This window comes from Podarcis bocagei, assembly GCF_964188305.1.
Source record: "Podarcis bocagei genome assembly, chromosome: 10".
Classification (NCBI taxonomy): domain Eukaryota; kingdom Metazoa; phylum Chordata; class Lepidosauria; order Squamata; family Lacertidae; genus Podarcis; species Podarcis bocagei.
The window spans coordinates 68,505,704-68,521,472 of NC_138135.1; the positions used below are offsets into that span (position 1 = coordinate 68,505,704).

Genomic DNA, 15,769 nt, shown 5'->3' on the forward strand with positions numbered 1-15,769 from the left:
CTTAACCCCTAAACCTCTACAAAGATACTATACCCTGACATTCCTAAAATTTCAGATTACAATAATATACATGTTAATGTAACTTTTCTTACCAGTATATTCACATGTGAAGACAACAAAAAATGGAGTAACCAGATCATTTATGCCCTGAACATATCCACTGGCTGGATGACGTATTGCCCAGATAAACAAAATTCTTTCAAAGATCTGGGGAAGAAATGTAAAGAGCTGTAAAGCAATGAACTCAGAAGACACAAAATGTAGGCATAATGAAATGCAAGTGAGTATCAGCATATATAATCAGCAAATGTTAATTTAGTTTCTTGATTATTCAAGGAAAACATTTAAAGATTACAAGCACTATGTAAAAATTAGGCGTTTATACAAAATTTTAATTGTTGAAAATGTACCATTTTAAACAAGTAAGGTTTATTCTCCTTCCTACATTTCATAGACAAAATTCAAAGAGCTTCTTAAGATGCATTCAGGGTCCTGCACACACCCTGAAGCCTTTCGGACTATTTCTCTTTTAAAGCAGCCTCTCACACCATAACAAACATATTTTGAAACTCCTATCAGCTTCAAAAGCAGTTTGCCATTTGGAAGTGGGCCAAGAATGCTACTCAAGTCCTTTAGGACTTTGGATACTCTTTCATCTCCTCCCATGTTGTAGAAAGCTGATTTTCTACAATGGAGAGTTATGCAGAGTTCCAAAAAATACCTCTGCTCTACATATATGTCCTTAGCAACACAGATACAGTGGTGCCCCGCAAGACAAATGCCTCGCAAGACGGAAAACCCGCTAGACGAAAGGGTTTTCCATTTTGGAGGTGCTTCGCAAAACGAATTTCCTATGGGCTTGCTTCGCAAGACGAAAATGTCTTGCGAGTTCCTGCGGGGGTTTTTTTCCTCCCCCCCCCCCTTTTTCCCAAGCCGCTAAGCCGCTTATCAGCTGATCCTAAGCCAATAAGCCGCTTAACAGCTGATCCGCTAAGCCGCTTATCAGCTGATCCGCTAAGCCTCTAAACCGCTTATCAGCTGATCCACTAAGCCCGCTAAGCCGCTAATAGGGCTAATCCACTAAGCCGCTAATGGGCTTGCTTCGAAAGACGAAAAAACCGCAAGACGAAGAGACTCGCGGAACGGATTCTTTTCGTCTTGCGAGGCACCACTGTATTACACTGGAGGGGGGTGCATCTAGGAAGCTATATTGTCATGATGATACAGGAGATCATAGAATAAGATCACAGAATCATTAGAAGCATCACTTCTCTTGCTGCTGTAACTCTTGCTGCTGTAAAGTCAAAGAACTGAGATCAAGTAGACTGTGACTTGCAAAAAATGAGAGCCAGTAAAAAAGGCAACTGGGAAACCTATCTCCCCAGTAGTGCCAAGATCTGGGTCTGGAAGATTAGCTTCTTGCTCAACTAACCCTGAGCCTCAGCACTATAGTACAATTGCTTTATAGCACAGCCTACTGAAGTCTATGGCTAAGTGAGTGGGAACTGTTCATCTAACCCCAAATCTGAGTGGCACTATGCAGAATTGGTGGTGCTGTATGGGCCAATTCAACTAAACTGATGGATGCCTCATGGAAAATATGCCTCCCCAACTTAATTTTATGGCCCTTCCAAGACAGGTAAGAGAGTTCATGGGTTGAGTGATTATTTATAATTTTAAGGGCATATTTACTCTTATCGTAATAAATTCCCCCAAAATTATTTCCACACCAAAAGGGTCAAAGCCCCTAAAGGTTTGCAGTATCACAAATTGAGGGAAAAATTAGATGTGGGTAATGCAAGCCTTAGGAGAGTGTATCCCTCTTTCTAGTAGGCTATGAACTGTGGCTTGAGTCCAGCAGTTTTCATCTTCTGCCTCATTTGCCTTCCCCTGCTTGCCCCAACTGAACTTCAGTTGTCAACATTAGGGCTCCTGAAGGACAATAAGCATGCTCACCCCTTGTTGAGGGCATTAAAAAAATATATATCCCAGGGAATTTCCCCAAGAATGCAGAAATGGCTGTCTTGTATGGGTGTAAGATTGCTTGCCAAGAAGAAGAACAACTTTTCAGTATGGCATCTCCAGAGAAAGTGACATGTGTTCTCCGACAATACACAAACAAACAAATCACACAGTTGGGACAGTTGGATTTATTATCTCGCAGTATTACTTGCCTCTGTTGCTTTGGGTTGAAGAATTAAAGCTTCCGGACTCATACGAGGAATATCTATATGAATCTGAAAAAGAAATCTTTTAATTTTCAGAAACCTTCAAATGATGACTAAGTTTATAATTTTACTGTTGAACTTGCTTATTTTAAAAAAAAAGCTAGTGAAGTAACGCAGGTTTTCAATTTTCCTTATTCTTTACAGGCCTTCCCTATAAGCCCTTTAAAAAGTATTTAAAGTGCATATGCATTACACAGGACTCAGTAATTTGAGCATTTGATAGACAGTGAATTAACACATAAAGGGGGGGAATCAATGGTAATTCTGAATATGGGGAGTACGTAGGTTAACATTTCCCTTTTGTACATACTTCATATTTTTTATGCAGGAAAGTACTGCACAGGCAGAAACAAAGCTATGAAGCCACGATTTATCTAGTAGTGCTTTATCTATTTATCTAGTGGTGTTTGTTCTCACTCCCCAAGAACTGAAGAAACAGAATAACGCTTTCAATCTGCTTTCAAAACAAAACTATTAGTACAAGGAATAAAAGTTCCTGCCTGCACAAACTCCTTCAAAATGCAGACAAAGCACAACACAAATATTAAAGACATACTCACAAAGTAAATGGCAGATCAAGTCTACAGGGCAACATCTGGCTAACAGGATCAATTTTGTAATATTTTACAAGATGCATTAGTTCTCCAGTGTCCCTTCTATTAGCCCCTCAAGAAAGGCTTCCTGAAGGTCTGGATTATCCCTTCCCTCCCATTGTTTTCATGGTTTTTAAACTATGTTCCAAGGAATCTTAGAATATCTTGGACGCCTATCAGGGATTTCACAGGGAGAGGACCAATAATGGCCAACAGACTTCCCTGAAAGACAGTTTGCTCACTACACTTTCTAAACAAGGTTCAGATGCAGGAGAATGTCAGGTGCATTCCAAGATGCAGACTCTGTTCAGGTGTGGCAGTGGAGAAGCCCAGCTGCCTTAGCCAGTGAGTGCTCCGTGCAAACTGACCTCTACGAAAGGCTGCACCAGTATTTTAAATGCGCAAGATTCACACTGGCAACTGCCCAGGGGTTCCCAAAGTCAATGCGCAAAGTACCGTATTTTTCGCCCTATAGGACACACTTTTTCCCCTCCAAAAATGAAGGGGAAATGTGTGTGCGTCCTATGGGGCGAATGCAGGCTTTCGCTGAAGCTTGGAGAGCGAGAGGGGTCGGTGCGCGCCGACCCCTCTCGCTCTCCAGGCTTCAGGAAACTATCAGCAAGCCTGGGGAGCCCACGGGAGTTCCCGCAGGGCTCCCTAGGCTGTGGATAGCAGCCTGCTGCCCGGAGCGCGGGGCGCACTGAAGCCGCGGCTGGAGGGGGGAATAATTTTTTTTCTTTATTTCCCCCCCAAAAAAACTAGGTGCGTCCTATGGGCTGGTGCGTCCTATAGGGCGAAAAATACGGTATTCCATGAAGACAGAAGATTTGGAAACCAGTGCGCTAAGCATGCAAAGGCCATATCTGTATCCAATGTTAACTATAAATTGAGAAAAAAAATGATAGCCACAGAAAGGAAAAGCTGGACAGCCTGGTCCCATTGCTGTTTGTATGTCTGGAAGGGTGAATGAGAAGCTCAATAAAAGCCAGGGGCACTCTCAGAAATAATGTGATTTAATATTGAAAAAGGCATTGGAATGCATGTGAAATTTCCTTTAATTGGAGACATTTTTCAGTTCCTTCACCTGTCTGTATGTCTCCTGGTGAGTTTCTTCATTTCTTGAATCATAATATTGTTCCACAAAAGCAAAATACTCTTTCCGTTTCCTTTGTAAAGTGCCTTCTCTCCGTTCTATATTTGCAGGGAGGTAACCCTAGAAAGTGACACACATTTTAAAATGTAGAAAAATTGTTTACCAATTGTTAATTAAAAACTCTCCCTCCCTTGAAAATTGTTCTATGGCCCATTTCTGATGCAAATTAACAGTTTCACAAACCATGGGTACTTCTCTCATCTTGCACTCATCTCACCTAACTGGGGACCTCTGACTTAAAGCAAACCAGAACCTCTTCCACTTGCACAGATCTCTTGACCCCCAACTCTTTTGGGGGTTCACAATCCATATTTTATGAACCAGAGATGTACATTCAAAGTGGGCCTGTGCATTCAATGCAAAACATAGGTTCTCCAGTGCAATTGTAAATGGAATTTAATTCACTTTCCCCCATCCATTTTGTTCCTCTTTTAAAGAAAGCATTCACTTCAATATAGCATTGCATTTCTCTTCCATTTATGTGGTGTATTATTCCAAGTCATTTCACTGGTTTATCGAGACCAGGGTTTCCCAAACTTGGGTCCCCAGCTGTTGTTGGACTACAACTCCCATCATCCCTAGCCAGCTGGTCCAGTGGTCAGGGATGGGAATTGTAGTCCAAAAACAGTTGGAGACCCAAGTTTAAGAAACCCTGATCTAACCCAATACAGTGGTACCTCAGGTTACAGACGCTTCAGGTTACAGACTCCGCTAACCTAGAAATAGTACCTCGGATTAAGAACTTTGCTTCAGGATGAGAACAGAAATTGTGCTCTGGCGGTGCGGCGACAGCAGGAGGCCCCATAAGCTAAAGTGGTGCTTCAGGTTAAGAACAGTTTCAGGCTAAGAACAGACCTCCGGAACGAATTAAGTACTTAACCCAAGGTACCACTGTATTGCCTACTCTACGAGGTGATAGCTCCAAAAGGTTCCCAGTCTAAGATGCCTGTAAATAGTTTCTCCACTTCATATAACAAGCTACAACAGAGACCATATATAGCCTAACAAAAAGAATGTGTAACCCAAACCATAAGTAAGGAAGCTTGAGCAAACTAGCTATGGCGACTTATTCTTAGTCGCACTGAGGAATTATACTAGGTCATTGTGTGCATATTTGCTTCACAGCCCAAAGTGAAGTGGGCCACTTCAGACTTGGTCAGAATCAAGAAGTGGGGCTTCTCCAAAGCAAATTTAGTCTGTCCCCAACACTTTGGAGACACACAAAGAGCAGTCTTAAAAATGTATGCATCTCCTCCCATGAAAGGAAAATGCCTGCTAGGGGGATGGGAGAGTTGGTGGGAGAGGAGCTAAAATATTGTGACCAACAGTTCTGGCTTGCAACCAGAAAATGCTTTCTCCAGTCACATCCCAATGGGAATCAACAGTATTTTTAAAAGGGAATGTATTTGTCTTTGTAGAACAGGATTTTTCCCCCTGCAGTCCTATTACTCAGTAGATTAAACATTTTGGATTTCGGACTGAGTGCTTAAAACATTTTGAAAACAAAATGAAAGTGAGAAATAGCTGTTGATGAAAAATGAAAAGCTTCAGAGCAATCAAACCATATGTTGCACACCAGAGCATTTCTGACAAAGTTTGGACAAGACTGATATATCACACCCCAGGAGACAAGATAAAAGAAACTTAATGTAAATTAAGCAAGTATTTGTGTATGCATGGCAAAGTACCAATACTATTAAGTGAAATGATTCAGGGATCTATTGAAGAACTTTTACAACCTTCAAAAGAACAAGGCTACAGTCTATGAAGTAGGGGAAGTGTAGTGTACAAAACAATTCAACAAGTAATAAAAAGCTTTGATGCAAATCAATAAACTCATCTGGATTTAAGTAATCAAGCCTATGTGCTTGGTGTATACAATGCAGGAAGTGTTTCTGCAAAGCTATTTGTATAAAGTGTTACAGACTATGATAGTATGAGAACTTAACTAGTTTATAAACATTGCACACAAGTTATAAAAAGGCTGGGAAAAGGAAGCTATCGATGTAAAAAACTGCTTATCTTAAAAGCTAAATCAAAAGATAGCCATTTCCTCAATTTACTGGATCCTCATATTTCCTGTTCTATTAAGTCTTTCGCATAAATACAGCCAAGGAATGGACTCATAGGAAAGTCCTGCATATGAATGTGAAGCAGTTAGCTACCACTTTTTCAAATCTTTCATCTGAAGTCAAAGAAAAATAGATAGACTTAGTATCCAGGTAAGCACTTAATGGCCCTATTTTATCTTTCATAAGCCACTCTTATAATGTCAGTCTGAGAAAGGGAAGAGGTCACACCCCAGACCTAAAAAGGAAGAATCCACAGGTGTAGCAGGCCTGGCGACAATGGCGAATTTCAAATGTAACCAACTTGGTCTAATAAACCAAGGCTTATTCGAACAAGGATTTTAAGGGGATTTTCATCTGTTGTAAGGGGAATCTTTCAGGGTTTGTTAAACTTCCAATTACAACCAAATTGGGAAACTGATTTCATATCAATTTCATATTCTGGTTTGTAAGTAGAAATTATATCAGTGTTATTATTCAAATGCAATGGGTGGCTGTGGTTTAACAAAACCGGGAAGATTTGCATTATGGCATACAACCAAAAGGAAGAGCAAGTGTGCAGGGGGGGGGGAGTCATAATTAAAAAGATCACTATGTCTGAACTTGGTCAGTGACTCATACAAAGGCAGCCAGCGAGCTTCATGGTTCATCTGGGCTCTGGGCTCATGTCTCTCTCACAGAGATCCAACGTTTTATCCGTTACACTGGTGCCAAGGATATGAATAAAAGTTCCCATTATTGGAATGTTTCTACGGGCATTTCATTTTCAGCACCAATCGGGGCCAGCCATTAGGCAGCAGCCTCAAGAACCAGCTGTTCGGGGCAGGAAGTGGCAGTGAGGTTTTGGAAAATAGCTGTGTGAAACACCCTTGATCTCTGATCCCTAGCTAGCCTATTACCCTCAAGTGTAGCACAGAACACTATTTCCATGGCATTATTGACAACAGATCCAACAGCTAGTCCAAACAACTTTTGCATTTTGAATAGGTGGCGCCATCCTTTTGTTTACTTCAGGCTACAAGATGTCTTGGACCAGCCCTGACACCAGCTAAACATTTCTGTTGAAACAATAAGCTGGAGAAAGACAATGTTTCCCAGATATTGTATCAGCTCCAGATGCAATCTCTAGAATTCAATATTTAACCTTATGCAAAGTAGTGAGCTAGGATATTAAGATGTCAAGACTGCATTTCTTTTTCAGGAGTCTGCACTCTTCAGAATACATTATTTGTCCCATTAGAAAGCAATTTAATTTATGACTAAATATACCAATATTTCCTTAGAACAGAGACATTTGCTGCTAATCAGTTTCAAAGATTAATCAACATACCCTCTCTTTTAGACAAGTTCAATATCCTGTTCCCTCGCAAGCCAAGTTTTATTTTTGCAGGTAAGAAAGCACACATTAGCCACTAGTTCAAATCATTTACCTCTCCTTCTGGCTTTAGGAGATCTTACAGCCTTATTTAAAATTATACTTCAAGGGCTCATCTGTGCATGTGGACAAGTTAGAAGACATTCATATAAAATGGGGGTGTTTATGTCAAACTAATGGCTATTCAGGGATGCGGGTGGCGCTGTGGGTTAAACCACAGAGCCTAGGACTTGCCGATCAGAAGGTCGGCGGTTCGAATCCCCGCGACGGGGTGAGCTCCCATTGCTCGGTCCCTGCTCCTGCCAACCTAGCAGTTCGAAAGCACGTCAAAGTGCAAGTAGATAAATAGGCACCGCTCCGGCGGGAAGGTAAACGCCGTTTCCGTGTGCTCCTCTGGTTTCGCCATAAGCGGCTTAGTCATGCTGACCACATGACCTGGAAGCTGTCTGTGGACGAACGCCGGCTCCCTCGGCCTATAGAGCGAGATGAGCGCTGCAACCCCAGAGTCGGTCAGGACTGGACCTAATGGTCAGGGGTCCCTTTACCTTTACCTTTAATGGCTATTCAGAGAATCTTTGTTCTTTTTTCTAATTCTAATACGTTTTCTTTTTACTGTTGATTCTTTAAAAAAAACACTTACTGACATATTTAAAGCTCTCCCTTCACCATGCAGTCCCAGGGCAGGTTACAAACATCTCAGTACATGAAATAAAGCATTACTTCTACTACATAAGATCACTACCATGTCAAATATTCAGAGACTAGGGGACAAAACACCATCATTTCAAATGGCAGAGAAGTGCTCAATAAGAAATCCATCTTAGGGACATTGACTTTGGGTAGAAAACATGGATTCAAGGAAGCAGGGACAAGGAAGGAGTGTGGAACGTTTTACAATTTCTGCCTTGCTTCTTTAAAAAAATCCCAATCTAATCAAAGTAATAACCTTGCAGCCAACATGGCTTATAGCTTTTCCCATTCTTCTATCAAGCCAGCATCATAGGGTAAATAGATGGCCTAACTTGGCTTGAACTTCAGGATGAAGAGTCAGCATTTTAAATGTATACTTTACCAGGGGAAGTAAAAAAACAGCTACTGCATTCTGTGTACTTAATTTTAATTGCAAGAGACTACTTATTAAATATTCACTGTTAAGAGCTGCATCTGAATTTTGGATTAGAAAGCACTAAGCCTAGAAATTTATCGAGACTCATTAGCAAGAAAGAATCTTTTTAAACACTGGAAATCAGACCTCTTCTGAAGTGAACACTTCACATTCCCCACAGATTGATCTTCCTCAAAAAAAGGGGGGGGGGTAAAAAAGAACACTGTTTTAAGTCTTCTCTAAAAAATTCAACAGTGCTAAACTGCGGGATGTGTAACTTGGAATGTTAAAAAGCCAACATGAATATTCGCTGATGAAGCAGAATTCATGTTCACTTGGGTGCAAGATACCATAGATATATACACCTTCCTCAAAACATTTTGCCACTAAGCAAGGAAACAATTCTACTTAACACCTTTATCAATAAACACCATTTTCTAATTTACACCAATACTGTAAGAAACACATATGCACATAGTTGGAATATACTTAACTTTATTGTTTGAAACTAATTTTTTATTTAACACTACAAGGCATTTAGGAGCTGGGGGAGGGAGGGCAACAAAGAAAAATACAGCACTTGTCATGATTTACTACTCTATTCTCTTATGACAAACCAAGCTTGAAATTGAGAACAGAACAACGTCCTTTTTGTCACACTGTTTTGGAGCGCTACTGATTAGCTATGACTCAAGCAAAATTATATGTGGTGAGAGAAATAACACTATCATCACAAAATACTGAAGTACTTACTGAAAGGAGCTTCCATGTAATTGGCCGAACTGCTTTCGGGATTCCTGACCAGCTCAACTTCCGTAATTCTTCTACTCTCCCAACAAAAAAGAAAGAGCAAACTTCAGTTAGAAACCAGCACCAAAAAGCATTCAAATTAAGGCCACTTGAATAGAAAAATACCAAGTTATATATCAAGCTATACAACATTAACAAGTTACTGTATTTTTCTGTCTATAAGACGTCCCCATGTATAAGACACCCCCTTTTTGGGGGGGTTCAGATTTAAGAAAATGGGGAGAGATGGCCTAGTGTATAAGACACCCTCTAATTTTTGACATTATTTTAAAGGAAAAAAACCTAGTCTTATAGATGGGAAAATATGGTATATGTCATACAAGGCACTGTGCATGAAGCATAAGAACAGTTGACCACAACTTTGGGCTCTAAACATCATCACTGATAAGGGGGGGGGGGGACATGGATCCTGTGTCACATAATCCTAAAGAACAAAAATAAGGATCTTCAGTAGGTCTGTAACAAAATTAACAGTTTGATCTTACAGCACCCAAGCAGAGGAAGAAAAACCTTTATCACAATACAGTTGCACTGCACTTTGGAAACTTTGCAGCACTAAGGAAGGATGTGGCCATCCTACAGACACTGTGGAACTACAACTCCCATCACCCCTAGGCAGCATAGCCAATAGTCAGGGAGCCGTAGCAGTAGTTTAAAAACATTTCAAGATTGGCAGGTTCTCCCAGACCTACTTCAGGACTACTTTCAAAGCCACAGGGCTGGTCACATCCCTTTATCTCTGGAAATAAATACACACATACTGCAATTTACTGGCACATATGCAATCTGGACTGGAATTATATGGCACATTGCATCCACTAAAGTCACCTACAAGATAAAGCTGCCTTCATAAAGCATAGATCATACAGGTGTTGCAACTCAGACAGAAATATATGGAATTTCATGGTTGTTACTGAAACCATGCTGTCTCCTTCTGTTTGCTAACAACTGACCAGTGAAGACTATACAATCTGGAATGGAACTGATAATTTCTTAGCTTGTGTGGCACTTATAAAAGGCACCCTATCACGAAGCAAGGTGAAGTGGATTGTCTTGAAAAGCCAGCTTACATCTTATTTTTATATTTTTTTTTAAATGTTATAAAACACCACCTATATAATCCCATACATGGAACAGGCAGAATAAGGAGGCAGAATAAAATGGCCAACCATGGCAGATTCAGATGAAAGGCATCTCTCCAGTTTCGGGGTAGTGCAGTCATCTTTATTTATTTTATTATTTTATTTATTGAATTTATATACCAGCCTATTCCCGGAGGTCTCAGGGTGGTTCACAGAAAATATCAACATAAAAACCACAATAGATATAATCAAAATAAAAACAACAACCCAATAACACACACCCAATAACACATTTTTTAAAGGGCATAGGATGTCAATCAGATCAACCAAAGGTCTGGTTAAAAAGGAACGTTTCTGCCTCACACCTAAAGGTGTGTAATGAAGGCACCAGGTGAACTTCCCTGGGGAGAGCATTCCACAGACGGGGAGCCACTGCAGAGAAGGCCCCATTCTCGTGTTGCCACCCTCCGGACCTCTCGAGGAGGAGGCACATGAAGAAGGGCCTCAGAAGATGATCTCAGGGTCCAAGTAGGTTCATATGGAAAGAGGCAGTCCTTGAGGTATTGCAGTCCTGAGCCGTTTAAGGCTTTATAAGTCAAAACCAGCACTTTGAATTGGGCCCAAAAACTAATTGGTAGCCAGTGCAGTCGGACCAGGATCGGTGTAATATGCCAGAAAGCCATGGTGTCATATGTACTTATTGTGCTGCCACTGCTAAAACACTGCCCCCCCTTCTCCATTTTACCCTCACGACCACCCTGTGAAGTAAGCTAGGCTGAGAGACAGTAACTGGCCCCAGCTCACCCAATAGACCTTCATGGCTGAGTGGTGATTTGAACCCTGGTCTCCCAACTCCCAGTCCAACACAAAATGCTAGCTCCCTTTGATCACACCCTGTTGTAACACCTGGCAACCTGGAGAGAAACATATTTTTAATACAGTTTAGTATAATGCCGTTTAATATAAAAGAGGGAGTTATCTTCAATGTCACATTCTAAATTCTCCCTCAAAGCCCAATTCGAAAATCAAGTTGTCTCGTCCTACTATAGCACAAGATATATTAATAGAAATATTTCAGCACATTAGGTTGATTACACCTTATTCCATCTATTTCAAGAAGCATTTAAGCATTACTTGCAATTTTAAACATCATTTTAGCAAGCAGCAGATTAATGCAATTATATCTTCCTAGGCACAACACATTCCTGAGAATATCCCAACCACCAGTAGTCTTGGTAGGTAGATAATACTGAAGTTTATAACACAGCAGAAGCTATGCCATAAATGCTCTCTACAAATGCTGGATGTTTCTGGTAATTCAAACGTTCTTAAAAAGAGGCTGGCTAGCCAGCATTGCTGAGGAACCTGAATAAGGTTCACAGATCCACATTGTCAACTATGTATAGCTGAGAGAGCCATAGATACAAGCTAAGAAAATAAAGCTATAGAAGCAAGTCTCAAAACATACTTGAACAATACGGCAGCAAGCCAATTCCTCAGCAGGCCATCTTGTATTTGAATTAGAAAAAGGTTCACCTTTCAGAAGTGTCATGGAGCCATCTGTTAGAAAGACCAGGAACCTCTGCCCTCATCCCTGCGAGGCTAGTCATAGTCTGCCCACTTGTGACTTCTTGATGCACATGGCCAGAATCCAAAAGATGCAGTAAAAAAAAGGTTGCATTAGCATTCAGGATTTTTCTTCCTTTAGTTCACCGGTCCCACTCATTTTTTTAAAAAAGTTGGGCGAGATTAGTAAATAGCCAGAGACAGGGACAGTGGACAATAAGCACACGGAATTAGTATGCTGCATTTTGGCAAGCCCAAGAATGAAAAAGGTACTGGATTTGCAAGAAATTCATTTGTATCTAGGGACAAGGAGCTCAAGATTAAACTTCTCCTTGCACCCTGCAGTTCCCCTCGTGTGGCCCGCTAACCCAAATATGCTCCAGATGATTGAAGAACCCTCTAGGGCAGAATTTGGAGGCATGCAGATGGGAGAAGAGAAATCATAAGTCCCACTGTGCAAGTGGATCTTCATTGCACATGCAGGCAGACACTGTCAGCATCGCCCTAGAGCCAGTGCGCCAACTGGACTCGTGTACCTCAACCCCGACTGGGCTGGGCGAGCTGGGTAGCACCGCCAGAGACCTCCTTCTCACAGGAACAGGTCACAGTGCTGTGGACTCACAGCTTAGAGCTGAGAGCACCGGATTCACTGTCTCAATACTACAGTCGTTGCGCAGCAGAGTTTTGCAGAGTCTTGCAGAGTATAAACCACTCGGAGAGCAGCTCTGTAGAATATCTTCCTTTTATTCTATAACTATAACTATGATACAAAGCTATCTACAGAGCTGAATATTCTAAGCATAAATCAATGCTACACTGAGAGTCTGCAGCTGCTCTTAGCAGCAACCTAATCTCTAGGATCTCTAACACTCTCACTCTCTCCGATACACTGACTGACTCTCTCTCTCACACACACACAGATATGTTGCTGGGCAGAATAAGTAGATAGGCAGGACACGCCTCCTTCTCTCTGTGGAGAGTCAGCAGAGACCATCAGGAGATGGTCAGGAGATTCTTGGGTATGGGAGGGGTGAAATCTCCTCAGACACATCACTGGATACCACCCATTTTCTCCTGAGGTTTGGCTACTTGACAGCCTTGTCTCTACTGAGCCAAGAGATAATTAATGCAAGCTGTATCATTACCAGATGCTGCAAGTGCATTTAAGAGACCTGTTTGCCTAGCAGTTGATCCCTTCATAAATGCAGAGAAGGGTGTTGAGTTCCTCCCCCTTTAAAAAGACTACATCAATGAGATTAGGAGATTAGCAGTTTTCCCATAAAAAAGCTGAATTCTCTTGGAAGGAATCTGTCAACAAATGTGCAGGGTCAAAAATGGCAGCAGATGGGACCAGGAATACTTTATACTCCCTCTCTTGTTCGTCTTTGATTTTCCTGCTAGGTAATCCTACCTCAGCTGGTACACTCTTCCCTCCCCAGCAATCCCAATTATGATTGAACATGTTACTACTAAGTTTTTCCTAAGTTTAATAACAGCAGAGGGTGACAATTTTCATCAGGATGGTGGGAGGAGGTTTTTTGAGGAGGGAGAGGGAGAAAGGTTTAAAATTCTCTTCTATCCGTAATCCATGTGATAAGGAAAAGAAGATGGACTGCAGAAAAGATTAATCCTTCTTCTCCCTGCTTAAGTGGTATGTTGTGAGCCACAAAAGATTAGGAGTGGGTCAAAAGCAACCCACTGGGTGCAGATTGCATACTGTTGACAACCCAGCCAGATGGGTGGGGTGTGTGTATATATATATGTGTGTGTGTGTGTGTGTGTGTGTACACACACACACATATATGTGTGTAGATATGTGTGTGTATATATATATATCTGTGTAGATTAGATAGATAGATAGATATGTGTGTGTGTGTGTGTGTGTATATATATATATATGTCTATGTGTATACACTGAGATCCTGCTCTGTTCTAGTAACAAGAAGCCGAAAGCACCAGCCTGAAGATGACGAGTGAGACCTCGTCGAAACGTCGCCTAGACACCCCAACTCTTACACGGGAAGACACCCGAAGACACCAAAACCTGCATTCCTGTACCCGTGAAAATCTACGAAAGCATATATATATATATATATATATATATATATATATATATATATATATATATATATATATATGTCTATGTGTGTATATATATATATATATATATATATATATATATATATATATATATATATATATATATATATATATATGCTTTCGTAGATTTTCACGGGTACAGGAATGTAGGTTTTGGTGTCTTCGGGTGTCTTCCCGTGTAAGAGTTGGGGTGTCTAGGCGACGTTTCGACGAGGTCTCACTCGTCATCTTCAGGCTGGTGCTTTCGGCTTCTTGTTACTAGAACAGAGCAGGATCTCAGTGTTTGAGTTCCTATAAATACTGTTGAGGGGGTGTGGTGTATAGCCTCCAACGTTCTGGGCAGATAGGAAGTTCCTAGGTTAATGTGCCTTTTCTTCTTTTGTTCATTAATTACTTGAGGGATATCTTGAGTGATTACTTGAGTGATATTCTGAGTACCACTTAGGAGGGTCATTAGGTGTGGATTAGTTGCTAAAGCTTTCGTGTCTTGACCTCTTGACCTTGTGAAGAGTTTTTCTGAGAAGATGGCTGTACTGCACTTAGTTGTGCTCTGGCTTGGCTTCGTGTATAGGGGCGAGCTGTGGTTTTGTGCCCTGTGCCAGCCAGATCTGTGTAGGGATTGCAGGGGGGTGCAGCATCCGGAGGTGCCACTATGGTTTGGCTACTGGATGGTGTCTGTAATTTATCTGTGGAGAGGGTCTGGGTTTGGGTCTGGTGTGGTTGATTGGAGATGGCGTTCTGTGTGCCTCTGGTTCTGGTGTCGGTTTTTGTGGGGAGGGCTAATTTCCAGATGTCTGGCAGGCGGGACGTGTCGTCACGCTTGTTCATGTTGTGAGGGTGTTTCTCTATCTCGATGGCTTCCATGATTATTCTCTTGTGGTGATGTTCCATGTTAAAGAGCAATTTGGAATCTGCAAAATTAATTTCGTGTCCTGTTTCTTTCATGTGTTGGTAAAGAGAGGAAGTTTTTTCTTCTTTTTTGACGGCATTCTTGTGTTCTGCGATACGTGCATTTATTCGTCTGTTTGTTTGTCCAATGTACGTGGCTGGGCAGACTTTGCAGGGTATTTCATAGACCCCTTGGTTTTCTAACTGGATTTTATCTTTTGGGTTTCTGAGGATATTGGCTATTTTTTGGTTGGTGCAAAAGGCTGTTTTGATATTGTGTTTATGGAGGATTTTGCTAATTTTATCTGTAGTGCCCTTGATATAAGGAAGGAGGGCCATGCCATTGTTTTCTTCTGTGTCTTGGTTTTTGGGGGGTGTTTCTTTTTGGATTAGCTTCGTAACCCTGTTTTGCTGGTATCCGTTGGCGATTAACACATTTGAGAGATTCTGTAACTCAGTTGTCAAGTGGTCTTTGTCAGCCAGGCGTTTGGTTCTGGAGATGAGAGTCTTGGCTACGGAGTTTATTTGTGCAGGGTGGTGGTGTGATTGTGCATGTAAGTAGCGGTTGGTGTGTGTTTTTTTCCGGTAGATAGTGTGTCCTAGGGAGCCATCAGGTTTTTTGTAGATTAGGACGTCAAGGAAGGGAAGTTGGTTGTTGGCTTCTATTTCCATAGTGAATTGTATTTTGGGGTGTAGGCTGTTGAGATGTGTGAGGAAGCTATCTAGTTTTTCCTTCCCGTGTGGCCAAATTACAAAGGTGTCGTCAACATATCTGAGCCAAAGTTTGGGTTTGTGTTCTG

At 41.3% G+C, this 15,769-nt stretch overlaps 1 protein-coding gene across 1 annotated transcript in view; it reads right to left on the bottom strand.

The window, feature by feature from the left end:
* TBC1D22A (TBC1 domain family member 22A) overlaps positions 1 to 15,769 on the bottom strand; it is a 125,422-nt gene that overhangs the window by 77,187 nt on the left and 32,466 nt on the right. The window contains exons 5-8 of the mRNA XM_081211655.1: positions 9,277 to 9,347; positions 3,906 to 4,034; positions 2,175 to 2,237; positions 93 to 207 (exon numbers count right to left, since the gene is read on the bottom strand). Coding sequence (XP_081067781.1) covers positions 93 to 207; positions 2,175 to 2,237; positions 3,906 to 4,034; positions 9,277 to 9,347 — 378 coding nt within the window. The remainder of the gene's footprint in view (positions 1 to 92; positions 208 to 2,174; positions 2,238 to 3,905; positions 4,035 to 9,276; positions 9,348 to 15,769) is intronic.